Source organism: Canis lupus, chromosome 33, assembly GCF_011100685.1.
Source record: "Canis lupus familiaris isolate Mischka breed German Shepherd chromosome 33, alternate assembly UU_Cfam_GSD_1.0, whole genome shotgun sequence".
Lineage (NCBI taxonomy): Eukaryota > Metazoa > Chordata > Mammalia > Carnivora > Canidae > Canis > Canis lupus.
This window is the reverse complement of record NC_049254.1, coordinates 16,539,168-16,560,006: the sequence shown is the minus strand read 5'-3', so window position 1 is coordinate 16,560,006 and position 20,839 is coordinate 16,539,168. Positions and strand designations below refer to the sequence as shown.

The 20,839-nt window shown below is 34.8% G+C and overlaps 1 protein-coding gene across 15 annotated transcripts in view; it reads right to left on the bottom strand.

The window, feature by feature from the left end:
* The window catches only part of NECTIN3 (nectin cell adhesion molecule 3), a 295,554-nt gene that overhangs the window by 252,099 nt on the left and 22,616 nt on the right, over positions 1 to 20,839 (bottom strand). For all 15 annotated transcript variants that reach the window (XR_005383302.1, XR_005383301.1, XM_038582765.1 and 12 more), the window contains exon 2: positions 2,911 to 3,252. Coding sequence is in view for 13 of the 15 variants with exons in the window: in XM_038582765.1 (XP_038438693.1) it covers positions 2,911 to 3,252 (342 nt within the window). In the remaining 2 variants the exon portion in view is untranslated. The remainder of the gene's footprint in view (positions 1 to 2,910; positions 3,253 to 20,839) is intronic.

The window sequence follows — 20,839 nt, the reverse complement described above, 5'->3', positions numbered from 1 at the left end:
TAAAGTAAATGTTAATCTCATTATCTTTGCCTCCCACTCCCAACACGTTTTCATTCAGACATGCCCACAGGAATTAATAGGAACATAACTTCCTCAATCACCAAGGTTCAAAATCTGTTTATGCTCAAACCTCTTGTTTCTTATAGCCAATACGTTACAAAGTTTTGAGAGCTATTCCTTTGTAATAGCTCCCTTCTTCCCTCAAGTGGCAGAAATCAGAAAATTACTTTCAAGCCTTCATGGCCTCAGGGCTGAGGGATTAGGACTTTAGGGCTGCTTCATTTCAATCCATCAAAAACACCAGACTGATCTTCATAAATCACAATTTTTATCACATTACTCCCTAAATCAAGTCTACTATGACTTAAATATCCCTCTAAGCAAGTGAGAAGGTGGTCAGAGCAGTGTTTCTCAAACTTTACTCTGCATATGAATCACTTAGAAATCCTGCTAAAATGTAGACTTATCTAAATTCAGTAAGTCTGGGAGGGGCCTAAAATTCTGTATTTCTAAATAAACTCCCAAATGACGCCAATGCTGCTGGTTCAGGAACCACTTTACACAGCAAAGGTCTGAGGGTAGAAGAAGGGAGTCAAGAAGTACATACATCACCTTATGCCAACTTGGCATTTCTAGTAATACAATGCTCAAATTCCCCATCATAATAGTCAAGTTATTGTAATGCAGTCCTACTCAACCTTTCTAGCCTTTAATTCTTGTATTTCATAGAAGTTCTCTGATCAACTAATTATTCAGTGATTCCACTATTGAAGGTTCTCAACAATGAGAGATCTCTCCCCTCCTCTCCTAGAGGACAAGTGGCAATGTCTGGAGACATTCTAAATTGTTAACTGAAAGACTGCTACTAGCACCTAGTGGGGAGAAGTCATGGATGCTGCCAAACAGTCTACAATGGACAGGACAGCTCACTACAACAAAGAATTCCAGCCTAAAATGGCAACAATACTGACACTAAAAACCACTCCACCCAAATATATGTTGTTTTCTGCCTCCCTCCACTGGCTCATTTGTTCTCCCTTTACTTATTTCCCTTCTGCTTACCCAAAATCTACCCAAAATTCAAGGACTGGCTCTACTATTTTTTCTATACAACATTTGTAGACTAGAAGTTAAACCCATCCATTCTTACAACCTACTTAAATAACACTTAAATGGTGTATCACTGCTATATAACTAGGAACTCTTGTAAAGGGGTTTAGAGATAAAGTTAAATTTTAGAGTACAGAGTTTGCAGTCTACCACGTGTTTATAAAGGAGAAAACACACACTAAACAGTATGGTAACTGCTGCAATAGATAAGCTCAAGATATAATGGCAAAAGAGCCAAAAAAAAAAAATCAAATTGCAAGGGGATATATATTTCAGCGATGGCTTATAAAAGGATGTGGTTTGATGAATAGCAGTTAAATACAAGAATGTCAGAAGAGAGAGCCAGGAGAAAAAGAGAGCAATCCAAGAAGAAAGAAAAACACATGTAGAACATAAACAGGTATTACCAGAACTGCAAATAGTTTATTACGATTATTAAATTTGTGTTGTTAGGAAAAGTGGAGCAAGAGACAGAATAGATGAAGCCAGAGACGTAGGCATGGTAAAATCAAGACTAGTCTTATACCATAAACAGCCTTGAGTTTTAAACCACTGAGTATTGTCTTAAATTAGGGGAAATTACTAAAATTTAAAGCAAAACACCCTTTATTCCTAAGGGCTCCCTCTTCCACAAAGAATTATTTTCTAGCCAATGAACTTTGTTACTTTTTTTATGCTGATGGCCTGCACTTCATTTTTCAGATATTTATTTTATGCCTTGCCTTCTAATCAAAATATTTCTCAAAAGTATTGATTTCATAAACATGAGTTATATTTCCCCACAGCTGTTCAGGCAGTGTCATAAACATATAAAGTCCTCAAATATTCAATTTTATTTCTATTTTTAAGTAGTAACTCTCAATATGAAAAAATACCTGACAGAGCTGGACAAAATAGCTTTCCTGCATGTCAGACACCCTGAAATTATGCCTTTAAATATTAGGGGCTGTGTACTTGTTTGCTTTTCAGGAAGCAGACACTAAGACCAAGCGAGGAGTACAAGGGCTTTTTACTAGGGTGTAAAACCCAGAAGGAAAGTGAAGAAGGAGGGTTGAGGAGAGGGGAGCAGTAGTAGAATCTAAGTCCCCAACAGACAAACAGGTAGAGGTGGAGCAAAGACTGCTCATTAAAGGAGTCCTACTTTGGGTGGAAATGGCTATGGCTGCTATTACTCCTTAATCCTTATTCTATTATTCTAAAAGTACAAACCAATATTTCCAAATTGGGGAACCTTTCACTGCAAGTGGCTATCTTCATGCTAATAAGCTCATTTTAAATTCCAACATAAATTCTAACATTTACCAGATATGAGAAAACAGAAGATTGTTCATTAGAGGAATAGCCCAAGATTCAAATAGCTATGAAATCCACAGTAGCAGAAATAAAATCTGATTTCAGAAACAAACATGAAGTATACCAATGGCTCTAAGATAAAAGTCATTTAAGTATAGAGAAAAACTTATTGAAAGGTGGAAATTTAAAGTCTGAAATTTTAAGAGAGAATATTGAAAATGTCAAAAACACTCAGCACTTAATATTATAAACAAAAAGTAACCTTTATGAAGAAAGTAAAAAAGCTAAGAACCACATAGCATTACATACATAGATAGGCAGATACAAAAGTTTGTTCAAGTTGAGAACACCTAGAATCAGAATTTTAAGACAGAACTTGAAAAATCACATTTGAATTATTTCAAATCTAAGTTTACATATATATAGTCAATCATTTTAAATTCTTACAAATACTTTTATTATAACCCTTGTGACTACCACCAAAATAAGCAATTCAGACATACCTACCTAATACAGTTACGGTTGTAGAGGACTGAGCATTTCCAAGCGGGAATGTAACAGCTTTGCATATGTATTTTCCAGAATCAGAGAATCCTATGTTATGCAGAGTAATTGTCGCATCATTAAGTGAATAGTTTTTAAACAAGACTCTTCCCTGATATTCTCCTTGAACAGAGAATCCATACTGAGGATGATGAACTGCAACAGTCTGTGAACTTTTGCCATGGATCTTCTCCCATGAAATTTGTGTTATGGTTTCATTTACTTCAATTAAACACTTCAATGAAACATTCTTTCCCCATACTGCTGTGACATGTGGCTCCACAATAATTGGCCCAGCTAAGGCACCTATGGGGGAAAAAATAGTTCTTAAAATAAGAAAAAATGATTATACTAATTATAAAAAATTATACTAAATGTTAATACTAACATACATTCTTCCTCCATTCTTGTTTCCCTCTGTCCCTCCCACTTGACCTTCTATAGGTGCAAGTACACACACACACACACACACACACTTGTGACTAAATAACAGAAAGGACTCAAAAGAGGGAGATATTCGTGGCCTGAATGTTAGACCCAAAGAGTGACACTCAAATAAATCAAATACCTGCCGGTATGTGCCGCAGTGGAAAAAGCACTAGATTGGGCCAAGACTAAGCTTGGAAGGAGATCATTCCCCAGTCAAGCCTCCAGATGAGATCCCAGCCCTAACTGACACCTTGACTGCAGTCTTGTGAAAGACTCTTAAGCAAAGAACCCAGCTGAATCATGCATGAATTCCTGACATAAAGAGAGATAATATGCATGTTGTTTTAAAGCTACTAAGTTTTAGGGTAACTTATTACTTAGCAATAGATAACTAATACATGCAGAATCTGTCAAACCAAATATAATACCAAAGTATCTTCTTCTAGAAGGCTCTTCTATCAAAAATCTCTATAAAAACTTCATTTAAGATAGACCAACTACCAGAAGGCATTAATTTCTTTAAAACTTATGTAAATGTGAAATCAATTTTTTTTCTATTTTGTGGATGAAGAAAAAAGATTCCACGAGCAAAAGTTAAAATGAAATGATATCAAACTTCTCCCGTGTATTACTGACTTCCTTCCTGAAAGCAATGAGCCAAATCTAAATTATTTTAAGGATAAATAAGACTAACATTTATGAATACTAGAGTCAGGCAAAGATGCTGCTCATTGACAAATATATTAGAACATAAAATAGAAGCCCTTGGAAAGTTTATGACTCATGTCTTCTGACAAATATTCAAATTCAGAAGTAAACCAATATAACACTCAAATACAAAAACTGTATAAACAATACACTGTATGAATAATATCTTTAAAATTTGAAGTTATGTCTATTTATACTTTTAAATAAATACAAAAATGTATCAGAGATCACTTAAAAAATAACCAAAAATAATGTGTTTAAACATGTTCAAGCAGTTCTAAACAACAACAAAACTTCACAAAATATTATTTCTATGAGCCCTTTTTGGGAGAAAAAACCATAAATGATAAATAAAATATAAATAAATAGGCAAACTGTGCCATTCAAATCAAAAATGAATTTAAGAAATAGTAAACAAACAAGAGATGAGTGAAGATGTATTACAAAAAAAGGACAGACAATTCACACTAACTAAACTTAACAGTTACAGAAGAAAAAAGGGTTTTATTAACCATTGCCCTAAAAAGGTATCAAGTTCTCAAAATTTACCATTGTGCTCTATTATACTTTCAAGAGTAGATAATTACCAAACTTTTAAAATTAATCCAGAACATATAATTGGATTACATATTACAGTATTACATATTATAATATTGTAATGTATCTTAGCAAGCTACCATAAGTCTAGTATTAATCAGAAAACATACAAATAAAAGAATTTATGAATATTAAAATTTTCATATTATGAATACCCAGCTTTGTGTTTTAAAAAACACAGTGACCAAGTAGAATATTCCAAGAATATAAGGATATTTTTAAACTATTTATCACACTGAAAGGTCACACTGACTGTCTCATTCAATGCTGAAAAGGCATTTACTAAAACTTAGCATTCATCATCTGATTTTTTTTTTTAATCTAATGGAGAAAAGAAGGATTCCTAATAATAAAGTGGATTCTTCTCAAATCAGTGGCCATCATCACACTAAACTAGAAAAAAGAGGTACTGCTATTACAAAAAGATCAAGACAAAATGGTACAGTATCATTATCACTGTTCAACTAACAATGGAAATTCCAGCACAGGAGGGAGGGAGGGAGGGAGGGAGGGAGGGAGGGAGGGAGGGAGGGAAGGAAGGAAGGAAGGAAGGAAGGAAGGAAGGAAGGAAGGAAGGAAGGAAGGAAGAAAAGCATTACAAAGGAACAGACAGAATTATCTGAGAACCCTATTACCTGAAAAATCTAAAGCCAAGTAAAGTTCTATTAGAACAAATAATATGGGTGCATAAAAAACATGCAAAGTATATCCAAAATATACAATCAACCTGTTATGTTATGATAGATGATAACCTTTACAAACTTACTATATAAAACACAATATTTGCAAAACATTAATATTTCAAATACCCATGAAAAAAGTTGTAATAAAACTGTAAACCTGAGCAACTGACTCGAATAAATGTAAGATATGTCACGTTCCTAAAATAAAATACTATCTAGACATCATATCTCCCCATAACACACAAATTCAATGCAACTGCAGTGAAAAGTGTATAAAAAAAATTCTTCAAACTAGACTAGGGACAACAGCTAAGAAATAGTTCAAAAACATCAATGGCCCAGTTGGAAGGAGGGGAAATGCTAAAGTAAAAATAATAAAAAGCTTACTATTAGTATCCGAAAACAATTTAAAGTACACAAAATGATCAACATATGTGTATGATATTACTGATATATAAATAACAAAGTATTTTGTTTGAGTGGGGAAATACTGAATTAGTTAAGATGTTTAAAGAGCAAGAGTTATTAAATAATTAGAAATAGATCCCTGCTTCACACACACACACACACACACACACACACACTGAAGATCAAAATGTAAAAAAGTCACACATGCCTGCACATATACTGACAATAACTTTATATATTCTAGCAGATAACATTAATTACTCCAAGAAAATGGGATAATGAGGATTAAAGAAAGAACTTTGAGTTTTTAAAACGTTGTATTCCTCTTTGATGTCAAAATCATTTGTAATAAGTAATGCTCATAATAAAAGCAAATTAAAAATAAAAATAAACAGAATTATATCCTCCTCAGATAAAAGTGGAGAGGAAACAGGATAAGGTATAATGGACTGAGTATTTGCACTTTCCAAAATTTTTACATTGCAGCCCTAGTCTCTGAGTGATAATATCTATAGACGGAGCCCTAGTATAGTAATCAGGTTTATATGAGTCAGGAAGGAGAGCCTCCACAGTGACATTAGCGTTTATATAAGAAAAGGAAGAGATACAAGCTCTCTACCATGTGAGGACAAAGCGAGAATGTGGCTACAAGTCAAGAAGATGGTCCTCACCAGGAGCTGAATCTGCTTACACCTTAACCTTAGACTTCTCAGCCTCTCAAATTATGAGAAATACGTATCTGTTGTTTAAGCCCTCCAATCCCTAGTGCTTTGTTATATAGCAATCAAATCTAAGACATTAAGTATCAGAATAACGTCGCATGGGCATGGGTAGTGCTAAATCATACCTCCTTACAACTGGTAACCACTACCGCCTATTGAGCCACCATTACTAAAGAGAGTACTGGACAGGAAAAAGAAAAAACAAATCTGCTGAATCAAAAACATATTTACAATATTTACATATATTCTATAATATTTAAAGAGGGAAAGTCATTCTCAGCATAAAAGATAAAAAAAAAAAAAACACCTAGAAAAACGTTGATAGATTTGGTCAGAAAACCTAACGCCCTAAAGAGCTTAAGCAAATTCAAAATACTACAAATGGCTATTTTCAGTAAGTGTTTAATTTTACTCAGAAATATTAATATAACTATCAGGTTTTTCTTTTTCATCTTTTGTCTTACTATCTAGGAGATAATGATTAATTTTTACTTTCCAATTTTTCTACAAAATTATTCTGAGTAGTTTTTCGTGGCAAAAGTAAATTTGGGCAGAACTTTCTATTGTTTCAACCCTTAAACTTGTGAGCAAGTACTGACAATCTGATAATTTGGTTCTCCCTTAGATTCCATGAGCTTCTAATGATATATACCTCCTTTTTTGCGTTTTAGCCAGCTACAATTAGTTTTTGTCGCCTAAAAACAAGTATCTAATGCATTTCCAATCTTTTTTTTTTTTTTTTAATTTTTATGTATTTATGATAGTCACACACAGAAAGAGAGAGGCAGAGACACAGGCAGAGGGAGAAGCAGGCTCCATGCACCAGGAGCCCGACATGGGATTCGATCCCGAGTCTCCAGGATCGTGCCCTGGGCCAAAGGCAGGCGCCAAACCGCTGCGCCACCCAGGGATCCCTAATGCATTTCCAATCTTAAACTAAATTCAAAAGTTAAAAACCACTTCTAGGGGCAGCTCGGTGGCGCAGCGGTTTAGCGCCGCCTTCGGCCCAGGGCGTACCCCCAGGGTCCTGGGATCGAGTCCCGCATGGGGCTCCCTGCGTGAAGCCTGCTTCTCCCTCTGTCTCTCTCTCTGGGTCTCTCACGAATAAATAAATAAATAAAATCTTAAAAAAAAAAAAAAAAAAACACACTTCCAAGTTAAGATTTTTTCCCCTAAACTCTTAAAACTGTGGAGAAACAGATCCTCCACTGTGATTCTTATGCCAAAATCACTATTTGAATGCTTTACTTCTCAAGGTCTCCCAGACACTGAGCCTACCCTCCCCCAACTTTTCCCATATGAAGCAGAGTTTGATAGAACAGAAGTGTGTCCTGGAGAAACATAAACGTTTATTTCTAAAGACCTAAATTATTTGAAGTTCTTCATTAAAGAGTGATTCAGTCTAGGGACGCCTGAGTGGCTTCTCCCTGTACCTGTGTTTTTGCCCCTCTCTGCGTCTCTCATGAGTAAGTAAAAAAAACTTTTAAAAAATGAATGATTCTGTCTAGAATATAAAGAGGCAAAGGAAAAGCAAAGAATTGAATCTTTCATATCTGGTAAGACCCTATCTGACATTGTTATATGGTGTTCCTGGCTACTGTACACTCCCAACAGCAAAGAGAAACAATAGTATTTGTACTATTAACTAATTAATTAAATTGAACTTATCCTTTCAGGGAGAAAGAGAAATAAGTGTTTTCCTCCTACCTGTAGCTTCCATAAAAACACTAGAACCGTGAAAATAAAACTGTCTGGATTTTTCATATATATTTGAGTAGTCAGTCATTCAGGATTTAGAATGTGCAGAGGACACATATCACTTGAAAATATTCAAAAAGAATTATAAAAGAAAAAGAAAATATAATGATTCATGTACTATAATAACTTCTATGGGTTATTTAAAAAAACAAAATAATTTGACATTCATAGTAGAGATCACATTAAAGTGTCTAAAAGTATAAAGCGACAACAGTTCACTTTCCAATCTCTCCCACTTTCAACAATGAATCAAAAACAATAGAAGTTATCAAAAATCTATTTTTAATACTACCTATTTTGATACTTTGATATTATTTTTTTACCACATCTCACTCTCAACCTATGGAGATGGCAGGCATCTTGGACATTTTAGGTCCCAAGATCTTTCAAATGTCACAATCTACAAAATAGGTATATGCAAATATTCCACAAATCAAATATTTACTGTACTCTATGTTCAAACACAAACAAAACCTCCCCAAATCTCTAAGGTATGGATCCTTTCAGACTCCTCAAATATAGAATAATTTTTAAAGCAACTAAAGTATACATTTTCAAGAAACTAGCAAAATCATAGTATCTAGGTATTTTCAACAATTTCAGCATACTTAAATTTTAGATTAAACAGATTTATCACTAGCATAATCAATAATGAATCTGAATTGTTTTAAACCAATAAGTGTTTAAGTCACATCAGCTTTGAAAATTTAACAAGTCTTTGTACCACATCCCCAAACAACACTCAAAACAAAATAAAAATAAGCATATATGAATGAAGCCAAGTGAATTAAATAATAGAATGTAAAAACTAAGTATAACAGCAAACTCAAATACTATTAGTTAGAGAATCTCTAACTTCTTGTCATGTTTTAATTAGAAAGAACAACTTTGGATCATAGGAGGTCCTATATCCTAAGAAGAGACTGGACTACAGACTAGAAATGATGGCATAAACCCAGGACATTCATTTATCAGTATGAATTGACATGCTTTTTTCTTAAAATTCATATGGACATGCAAATTAAATTTTTGTGACTTCAGGATGGCAATTATTTCTTAGGTATGTTACCAAAAGCACAATTGGTGGATTTCATCAAAACTTTTCTACTCTTCAAAACACACCCTTTAGACAAACCATTTAATGGGAAAAAAAAATTTGCAAAACCTATTTGATAAAGGATTTACATCTGCTAAAGAACTTGAATTCAAAACACATAAAGACCTCTAAAAATTTCATAAAAAGAAAACAAGCCAATAAACAAATGAGCAAAAGATATGAACACCCCAATAATACATGAACAGGTGCTCAATATCACTAAGGAAATGCAAATTAAGACAACAGTAAGTAAGCTACGACTACTCATCCATTAGAGAGGCTAAAATTAAAAAGACTGACAATACCAAGTGTTAGAATGTAGAGGAACTAGAACTCTCCATCGCTGGCTGAACTGCAAAATAGTACAATCACATTAGAAGACAATAAGCAGCTTCTTAAAAGTTAAATATACAAGCACCAAATGAGCCATGCATTTCACTCCTATGTCTTCACTCACTAGAAATGAAAGCATGTGTCTATACAAAGATCTGTACACAAACATTCACAGCAACTTTTTTAACAGCCCAAAACTGGAACCAACCCAAAAGTCCATCAAGTGAATGACAAAACAAATTGTAGTATAGCCATACAATAAAGTATTAGTCAGCAACAAAGAGAAAACCCAACTAGGAATGGAGGGGAACATCTTCAACTTGATAAAGGACACTTATTTCTAAAAAACCTACAGCTAACATCATACTAATGGCAAGAAACTAGAAGTTTACCCAATGAGATCAGGAACAAGGCAAGGATGCCCCCCTCTGTTGTACCTTTTCAGCACTATACTAGAAATTCTAACTAATGTAAGAAGATAAGAAAAGGAAATAGAACATATAGTGATTGGGAAAGAAGAAATTAAACTCTGCTCACAGATGACATGACTGTCGATATAGAAAATTAGAAAGAAATGACCAAAAAAACCTCGTCAAAATAAGCGATTACAGCAAAGCTGTAGGATACAATTTCCCATATGCTAGTGACGAAAAGTGGAATTTCAAATTAAAAACAGTGTCATTTACATTAGCACCCTAAAAATGAAATATTTGGATACAAATCTTAACAAAATATGTACAAGACCTATGTAAGGATAGCTACAAAACTAATCAAAGTATCAAAAAAAATCAATGTAAACATATCCCATGTTAATGGATAGGATGACTCAATATTATCAAGATGTCCATTCTTCCCACTTGATCTATATATAGACTCAACATAATCCCAGGCAAAATCTCAGCAAGTTACTTTGTGGATACCAACAAACTGACTCTAATATGTATATGGAGAAACAGAAGACCCAGAATAGCCAACACAATATTGAAAAAGAAGAACAAAGTCAGAGGACTAACACCACATGACTTAAATCTTAGTATAAAGCTATAGTACCAAAAAAGTGAGGCAATTGGTGAAAGAATAGGCAAACAGATCAACAGAACAAAACAGCCCAGAAACAGATTCATATGAACATAATCAATAGATTTTAACAAAGAAGTAAAGGCAATATAATAGAACAAAGAGAATTATTTCCACAGAATGGTGCTGGAATGACTGGACATTCACATGTAAAAATATGAATCTAGACCAACATTACACCCTTCACAAAAATTAACTCAAAACAGATCACAAACCTTAATGTAAAATGCAAAACTATAAAATTCCTAGATGATGTTGGGGATGGTGATGATTTTTTAGACACAACACCAGAGACATGATCCAAGAAATAATGAACAAACTGGACATCATCAAAATTAAAATTTCTGTTCTGCAAACAACACTATCAAGACAATGAGAAGAAACAGACTGGGAGAAAATGTATGCTTGTAAAAGACATATCTAATAAAGGGCCAATACCCAAAATACATAAAGAACTTTAAAACTCAACAATAAGAAAAACACAATTAAAAATGGGCCAAAGACCTTAACAGAAACCTTACCAAACAGATACAGATGGCAAAGCAGCATATAAAAAAGTGTTTGTCATCATGTCTTTAAGTAATTGCAAATTCAAGCCACAATTAGATATCCCTCCACACCTAGTAGAATGGCTAAAATCCAAACACTGCCAATACCAAATGCTCATAAAGATATAGAGCAACAGGAACTACCATTCATTACTGGTGGAAATGAAGAATGGTACAGCCACTATGGAAGACAGTTTGGCAGTTCTTAGAAAACTAGATATACTCTAATGCTACAAACCAGTAACCGTGTTCCTTTGTATTTACCTAAACCAGCCAAAAATGTTACGTCTACATAGAAACCTACACATGGATGTTTATGGCAGCTTTATTCAGAATTGCCAAAATTGGAGCAACCAAGGTGTCCTTCAGTAGATAAATGAATAAACTGTGACACATTCAGACAACAGAACTGTTATTCAGCACTGAAGAGAAATGAGGTATCAAGTCACAAAAAGAAGACATGGAGGAACTTTAAATGCATATTGTTCAAGTTAAAAAAAGCCAATCTGTAAAGGCTGCATACTGAATGATTTCAATTATATGATATGTAGAAAAAGACTAATCTATGGAGACTGTAAAAAGATCAGTGGTTGCCAGGAGTTGGAAGGAAAGGGGAAATGAATAGGTGTAAAATATCAAGAATTTTTAGGGCAGTGAAACTACTCTGCATAATACTGTAATGGTGGATCCATCTCATACATTCGTCAAAACCCACGAAATGTACAATACCGAGAGTGAATCCTAGTATAAACCATGGCCTTTGGGTGATGATGACGACGAAGTGTCAAAGTAGTTTCATCAACTGTAACAAATATATCACTCTGGTAAAAGACCTTGACAGAAAATGTTAAGGGGAAGGGTAACTAGAGTGCTAAGGGAACTCTGTACATTCCATCCAACTTTGCTATGAACTAAAACTGCTCTAAAAGAGTAGTCCGCTAAAAATTTTAAAAAGCAATGCTTATATAACCAAATACTCCCAATAAAAGGAAATAAGCTGATCCATGTAATAACATGAACAAATTTCAAAATGATTTTGCTGAAAGAAGACAGTAAAAGAGTACATGAAGTGTAATTGCATCCTTTTCCATAGAAAATGCAAACTACAGTAACAAAAAGCAGATAGGTGCTTGCTTAGGCAAGAGGGATAGAAACGGAAGAGATGGATGACTTACAGACAATACAATGAACCTTTTAGGAGTGATGGATAATATTCACTATCTTTGTAGTGACATTTTTTTTAAAGATTTTATTTATTTATTAGATACAGAGAGAAAGAGGGAGGCAGAGACAGGCAGAGGGAGAAGCAGGCTCGGGTCTCCAGGATCACGCCCCGGGCTGAAGGTGGCGCTAAACCACTAAGCCACCGGGGCTGCCCTGTGTGACATTTTAACAGGCAATGTCTTTGTTAAAACTTACCAAATTAAAAACCTTAAGTAGGTGCAGCTTATTCTACGTCACTTATACCCAATAAAGTTGTTTTATATAAAAATGAGAATAGAAGGGAAGTGGAGAACATTTTGTAATAGCTTGAGATGATTTTTACTATAAAGACAAAGAGATCAGACAGCAGCTCAAGAAAGGTTATGCATCAGGGAAAGTATTTTTTTAATGTGAGATACAGCATATTTTCATGCTGGCTGAAATGACCGAGAAAGAAAACTGTTGTTAAAGTGATACATTTGAGGAGAAGAGACAGTGTGGGACACAGCTCTGAGGGATGTCGCTAGCCACTGATTGTACCTCAGTTGTAGCTGGCAGTCTACCTTTACAGGTAGGTAGGTATGGCAGTGAAAGTTCTTATCTAACTACTTCCATTTGCTCTTCAAAACAAAAAGCAAGGATTTCATGTGAGAATAAGAGAGGATGTCTAGAAACTTAAAAAGATGTAAGGTGTAAAATAGCTATAGAGAAAAAGTAGATGGAATGAAGCAGTAATATTCAAAGTGTAACTCTCAAAGAGCCCTCAAGACCTTTTCAGGTGATTAATAATAAAATCAAAACTATGTTCATGGTTGTTCTAGGTTATTATCTTTTCCATTCCATTCTGTCATATAGTGGATATTCTAGAAGCTACAAAACATGATATTCAGCAGGTTAAATGCAGAAGCAGGTACAAAAACCCAGTTGTTACTAAGATAGATGTTAAATACATTTCCAAAGGGTACCTGTGACTCAGTCAGTTAAGCATCTGCCTTGGGCTTAGGTCATGATCCCAGGATCCTGGGATTGAGTCCTGCATTGGGCTCCCTGCTCAGCAGGAAGTCTGGTTCTCCCTATCCCCCTGCTCCTCCCCACTTGCTTTCTCTCTCTCTCATCCACTCTCAAATAAATGAAATTTTTAAAAAATTTAAAAACAAAGACATTTGCAAATCAAATATACCATTCATCACTATTTATAAATAGAAAATACTTATTTTTCATAAAAATATTTAACATATAATTTTTTGAAGGAATTAAGGCATTTTAAAATTATTCAGTTTTAACTTTTAACCTAGTAAATATTGACAGATCCACACTAAGAAAAGCTCGCTATAGTCCCCGCTAATTTTTAAAGAGTATAAAAAAGAACCACTGACTAAGAGAATATAGGATTTCAGAGTAGTATACCAAGAACCACTTGCGGTTACTACTCTTGAATTACAGTGACATCCATCAGCATTCAGCTTCCTGAATGGAACAGGCAAACAGTAAGTAAGATTTACCCTAGGTTGAAAGTTTTAACAGGCTAGCACAAAAAGAAGATGAATGAGGGGTTGATGGTACAAGCAAAGAAGTGACTTCAATGATAGACCATGAACTTGCAGCTGGTCAAGATGGGGAGAAAAGGAAACAGGATCAAAGGATTATAGAAACCAATGTAGCTAAAGAATTATTGGAATTAAAGTTCTAAGTAAAGTGAGATAGATGATGTGAGATGATGGGGAAGTCAATTTCTGAGACTCAGTTTTCACATTTATAAAATACCACCTTAACAGTTACACATTCCTAAAAATTGTCAGTTCTTACATACTATTTTATTGGATTTTCATTGATTCCCACACCCTACTCTTCCCCACCAAAAGGCACATTGTGAGGTAGATAGGTAATTTTTTTCCCCCAACATAACACATCAAGAATCAAAAGGGTTAAAAAACTTTCTCTGGGTCATACAAATAATAAGAGACAGTGTCATCTGCCATAGTAGAGAGAATCAGGGAAAGCTTTACAAGAGGTGGAACTTAAGCTGTGCCTTGAAGACTAATATATATAATTTTCATAGGCAAAAAATGCAGGCTAATCAAAGGTCCAGTATCAGACCAAAATAAAGAAAATAAGACTGGAGGGAAGGCTGAATCCAAAATGGGTAAAGGGCAGTAATCAGAAATGATGAAGTAGAAAACTAAACTAAAACTAAAACTACTAATTACGCTTGGCACAGTGTTTAACAATTCCTAGAATAGCTCGATTGCCACATGCGGCTAATGACTACAATACTGGAGAGTACAGCTATATAACATTTGTTTTATGGAGTACAGTTCTAGAATGGAAGTTTAATAAAGGTTAACTTCTAACTACAGGTCTGAGTTTTCTGCAAAACTCAACGACTAAAAAATCAGCCAAAAAGAGTTATATTTTTAGAGTTTAGATTTCTGTTATAATGATTTACATGTAACTAAAACACAGAAAATAACAGGAGCAAGAGACAGCAAATTTCTACTATAGTATTTCCATATATTAACACTAACTATAAATTCTATCCTACTATATCATATCATCTTATCTTGAAATAGTAATTTCAGCCTTTACAAAATGCTCTAAAATGCTGTTTCTACCATCTATTCTCAATCACTACCTTTCAATTTCAAATAAAGAAAATACCTTGATTTAACTAATATAAATAAGGGTTCTCTTTAGTTAAGTTTACTTTATGCTTAAAAGCACAATTCCTTCATATTTTCAGAACAGAAGCACAAAATTTTATATCAGAAAGAAATCTTACAGAACAGTGTGATCTGCCCTTAACATATAGCTAGGGGCAAAAGAGAGACAAGAAGCCTTCTGGCTTCAAAAAGTAATCTAATTCCAACATGCTGGACACCTATAAATAAATTCTAAATGTTTCACAGAAAGAATACCTAGAAAGACTATAGTGGGGACATTCAAAAGCTCAGTTAATTTTCAAAATAAAAAGGTGGGGGGGGGGGGGGTAGTTCCTAAGTCAGTACTACTCCCATCAGAGGTGAAATGTAAGGGAGAATGGATTTTTGCAACAATTACTAAGAATTTGCTCTTTTCAACCCTGTTGCAACCTGTGAAATTACGGCAATTTTTAAACACTAATGAAATTATGGGTTTTAATCCTACTAATAACAACATTTATTCCCCCAAATACAATAGTATATTATATTCACTTAGGCTTTAAGGTTATTCCAGAAGTAAAATTTATAATCAACAGAATTGTTTTTTAACCATACTAATGAATTTACTTCTGATCCTTTATTTTAACCTTGTAGGTGATACATAAAAACAGAAGGCCTTAAAAAAAAAAAAAAAAGAAGGCCTATGAATATGTATATTCAGATGGAGACATTGTAAAGAACAGGTGCTTCAAAGATACTGATCTATTTTCAATTCTCATAAAGGACATCCTTCTCTAATGACCCAAGTAAAAACCGATACACACATTTATACAACATTCATTAGTAATCCAGAAATCTCAACTTTACTGTTTTAAATAAAAGAGACATCTCTAAACAAGTACATGGAAATTATGGTTCAGTAGTATGATACTTCTCCGACCTGAGAATGAGATTTAAATTGTGAATAACAGGATGGAACAAAAAAGCAAGAACTTTGGAGCCAGACTAGCCTACATTCAAGAACACACAGACATCTAAATTTTTACCAGTGTGACCCTGGGTACTTGACTGCCTGTTTTATCACCTATAAAATGGGACTATTATCACTAATTAACAAGGTTTCACTATTTTTTTTTTTAATTCAAGCATGGGAGTGTGCACTGACTAAGCAACAAAGGAAGAACTACTAGAATTATTTTAGGGCCAGTTAAAACTAACTCTACTTCTATAGTGACACCAATCTATGTAGTTATATGATTTTTTTCTCTCCAAGCACTGCTAGTAGCTGAGAGGTAAGCATAAAAAATCTGTACAGCTGTACAGATTTAGAGTTAAGATTTTACAAGGCTGGTATAAGTGAAAAATATTGGGGCAAAGGATTAGACAGTACAAGATCAGTCTAGGTTGAAAAAGCAAGTGAGCTAACATGAACCAAAATAAAGTAGGCATGGCACATTTACTGTTTAAATATTTACTGAGTTTCATTCACTGAATATTAAGTACTAGGTACTATTAGGTAGAAAATCATATAGCCTCAGATTTCCAAGAGCTAAGTAACTGGAAGAGAAAATAATGCTTCTAGGGATGCATTATGGGTAAGGATGTTATGGGTACAGGGACTATAAAATTTGTTACCTGAGCCAAAACATAAATTTTTTAAAGTGAAAGAACATTATTGATAATTACATCAGAATAAGTTACCTAGGCATTCCAAGATAAAATGGGATATATCACTTTATGAGAGCCATCCTAGTCAAGGGTACCAATGTATAGTGACTTTGGAAAAGGAATGAAAGTCATGTATACAGTGAGAAAAGTTTCATCTAAAAGTGAAATTTTCTTTGAGCTAAGCCTTAACTAGTGATTCTATTTTATTTCAGTAAATTTGTGGAAGAAGAGTGGAATTTAAGCTGGATCTTAGGCAAGGTGAGTTTTTCCAAGCAGAGAAAGGGCACTATAGAAAAGCAAACAACAGTAAAGAGATTCACAGAAACAGAAAATGTAAGAAGTTTGGAGAAACCAGAAAAATCCAAGTATTGGTTAAAAGAAGAAAAATAATAACAACAGAAACAAAGCCAGAAAGGCAAATTCTTAATTCAGTTTATTCGTGCACTCATTTGTTCACTAACACTTATTTAATACCTACCTGTATTAACCAGGCTTTATGATAAGGAGAAGGAACATTCCATACTCTTCAGGAGCTTAAAGCCAAATCAGAGAAAATGTAAATAAGCAAGAGTAAAAAAAAAAAAAAGTGTTATAGAGGTAAAAATTTAGGAAACCAAAAAATGAGCTAGGAAAATTCATCTAGGAGAAGTTCACATATTACAGTAGAGGGAAAAAAAAAAAAGCACAGATACACAAAGAGCAATTAGGAGTGTAAAGCTGTGATTATGATCTTATTTAGAAAAAAGGTCTCTACAGATATAATTAAAAATCTCAGGGCAGGGATCCCTGGGTGGCGCAGCGGTTTAGCGCCTGCCTTTGGCCCGGAGCGCGATCCTGGAGACCCGGGATCAAGTCCCACGACGGGCTCCTGGTGTGTGGAGCCTGCTTCTCCCTCTGCCTGTGTCTCTGCCTCTCTCTCTCTCTCTCTTTCTCTGTGACTATCATAAATAAAAAAATAAAAAATAAAAATCTCAGGGCAGCCCCGGTGGCCCAGTGGTTTAGGGCCGCCTTCAGCCCAGGGTGTGATCCTGGAGACCCGCGATTGAGTCCCACGTTGGGCTCCCTACATGGAGCCTGCTTCTCCCTCTGCCTGTCTCTCTCTCTCTCTCATGAATAAATAAATAAATAAAATCTTTAAAAAAAAAATCTCAGGATGAGAACACCCTGGATTATCCACCAAGTGGGCCCTAAATCCAATACTAAGTGTCCTTATAAGTAACAAACAGGGAAAAGACAGTGGCAAAGACCATGGAAAAACAGAGGCAGAAACTGGAGTTATGCAGCTAAGGAATGTCTGTGGCCACCAGAAGCTGGGAGAAGCAAGGAACAGAATCTCCCATAGAGCTTTCTGGAGGGGATGTAGCCCTGCGACACCTATAGCATGGACTTCTGTACTCCATAACTGTTAGAGAACAGATGTGGTGTTTTAAGCCACCAGGTTTATGATAATTTGTTATGGCAGCCCTAGGATACTAACGTATGAGGCTACTGCACTAAACTAAGCATGAGAAAACAAATGCCCACAAGAGTAATGACAATACATTTAGAAACAAAAAAGATGTTTAGACTTATAGGGGAAAAGTATAAGAGTATTTCAAAGGACAGTGCTTAGAACTTCTATCAGAGCAGCTCCACTTTATACATGTAAAACTGTTGAAGGAGAAAGAAAATGGAAAAAAGTAGGGGGTTGTTGAATATTGCCAGACTATATGACTAGAGTCATTTTCTGCACTGGCGATCTGGCCCTTCTGCATTTTGGTCAAAAGATGGACAAAACCAGACTCCCAAAAGTTACAGTATAATCCTACCACCCACCATACTCTCTTCCATCCTAATATCCGTAAAAATCATCTCAGTGGCACATATTCACTATTCTTTAAATCTAGTTAAGCTCTTTTTTTTTCTAGTTAAGCTCTTTAATATTCAATATAGCAAGCAATCTCAAAAAAAAAAGTAGGTTTTGGGGTTACTTTTTTCCACTGCCTCCAAGATGCAGATCTTTTCTACCTCTAAAATTGGGGCACATAGGTATATGCAAACTTGGGTCATTATTTCTGGTGGCATGACTGATAATAGGCAACTCTATGACCCATGATCTTTAAATCAAGAATTATATGTTCTACTAATTCTTTCTGGTAAGATCAGGACCAGAATGAAGACTTACAGAATGGATATCAGAGGCTTATAAGAAAAATCTTAGAGATAATGGTCTCCTGAGCAATAAAGGGTTAAGATAATGAGCCTAAACTGCTACCCATAAAAAGACCTTCATGCAAAGATGGCCCATGGCTAACGGTGGGCAACTTAAAAGATCTCAGGAAAGTTCTCACCATTAATTGGTCTTAGTAGCTCACTGTGCCTAAACTGTTGAACAAACAATAGGGTTATGGTGAACACCTACTTTCCTTCTAAGAATCTGGAATTTGGATATGTGCTAAGACTATATGATCAATCTTCAATAAAAATTCTGTTCATGGAGTCCCTAATGAGCTTCCATGGCTGCCAACATTTTACCCATGTTGTCACAAGTCATTCTGGGGGGAATTAAGTATATCCTGTTTGACTCTACTGGGAGAGAGCTTTGTAAGCTTGTGGCTGGTTTTCCCCAGACTTTACCTCATGACTTTTTGCTTAGTATAGGAGCTTTTGCTGTAATAAATTATAGCTTAGAGTACAAATATATGTTGAGTCTTATGAGTCTTCTTAGAGAATTACTGAATCTAAGGGTCTTGTAATTCTACAACACATCCTTTTTTTAATTGAAGTATTATTGACAGTTTTATATTAGTTTCAGGTGTACAACATAGTCATTTGACAATTGTATACATTACAAAATGCTCATGACAGTAAGTGTTGTTATCAGCGGTCATCATATAAAGTTTTCAAAATACTATTACCTATATTCTCTAAGCTACAAACATATCTTTTAAGAAAGAGAGCATCAAAGAGCTCTTCATATCACAGGGGTTAAGAAGCATTACAAAGGACTCTGAATTTGAAGACTAAAAGTACCTTATCCATTTTTCCACTTATAATTCACTTTTCATGGGACGCGTGGGTGGCTCAGCAGTTTGGCGCCTGCCTTCGGCCCAGAGCATTATCCTAGAGACCCGGGATAGAGTACCACATCGGGCTCCCTGCATGGAGCCTGCTTCTCTCTCTCTGCCTGTGTCACTGCCTCTCTCTCTCTCTCTGTGTCTTTCATGAATAAATAAATAAAATCTTTTCAAAAATAAATAAATAAATATTTATTATTAAATATTTAATATTTAAATATATAAGTATATAGAATGTAGAAACTACATAATGTAATTCTTTTTAAATTTCTACCAGTTTTTTGAATGTCGTAATTTGCATTAACTTCTGACTTATGTGAGATACCGACTTATGTGAGATACTTACTCCAAAGGTGGAGCCACCCAAGCTGCCCTACTTTTTAAATATTTAAATTAAAATGTTTTACTTACATAAATCTATAGTTCTTAGTTTTTATAAAGCATTAACATAGATGTGTTTCATTTCATTTGGTTAAGAGATACAACAAAACATGTTAATATTTAGCTTCTAATCTTATGTACCTTTAAAGTCTCAGCAGCAGAGATGATATGGAAATTAATGTGCTATCAATTTATTGTCAATTCCAAATGCACAATCCATATATGCTGACAAATGGAATTCTTTAAGCACTTCTACTTTCATGTAAATACGGTGTTAGGCTTTTTTAGAAGATAGTACTATAGGAATTCTTCAGGAGGAAGAGGCTCTCCTGCCATGCCCAATGCAGACTAGGATAGGAGTGAACAGTGTAGGTATGAGGATATTGTGAAGAGCCAGCCCAAGCCATGTGTCCAGAACTCAGTCCCCTACAATCTTGCAGCCTCAGCCAAGCAATAACCATTCTCCAGTCCTCATAACACAGAAACCAGAGACTCCATGCAGCCCAAATGTTCTCAAAAGTCTACTGCCCCACTACCACTAGAATTCCCACTACACACTCACATCACCACCTGTACTCTCATAAAAT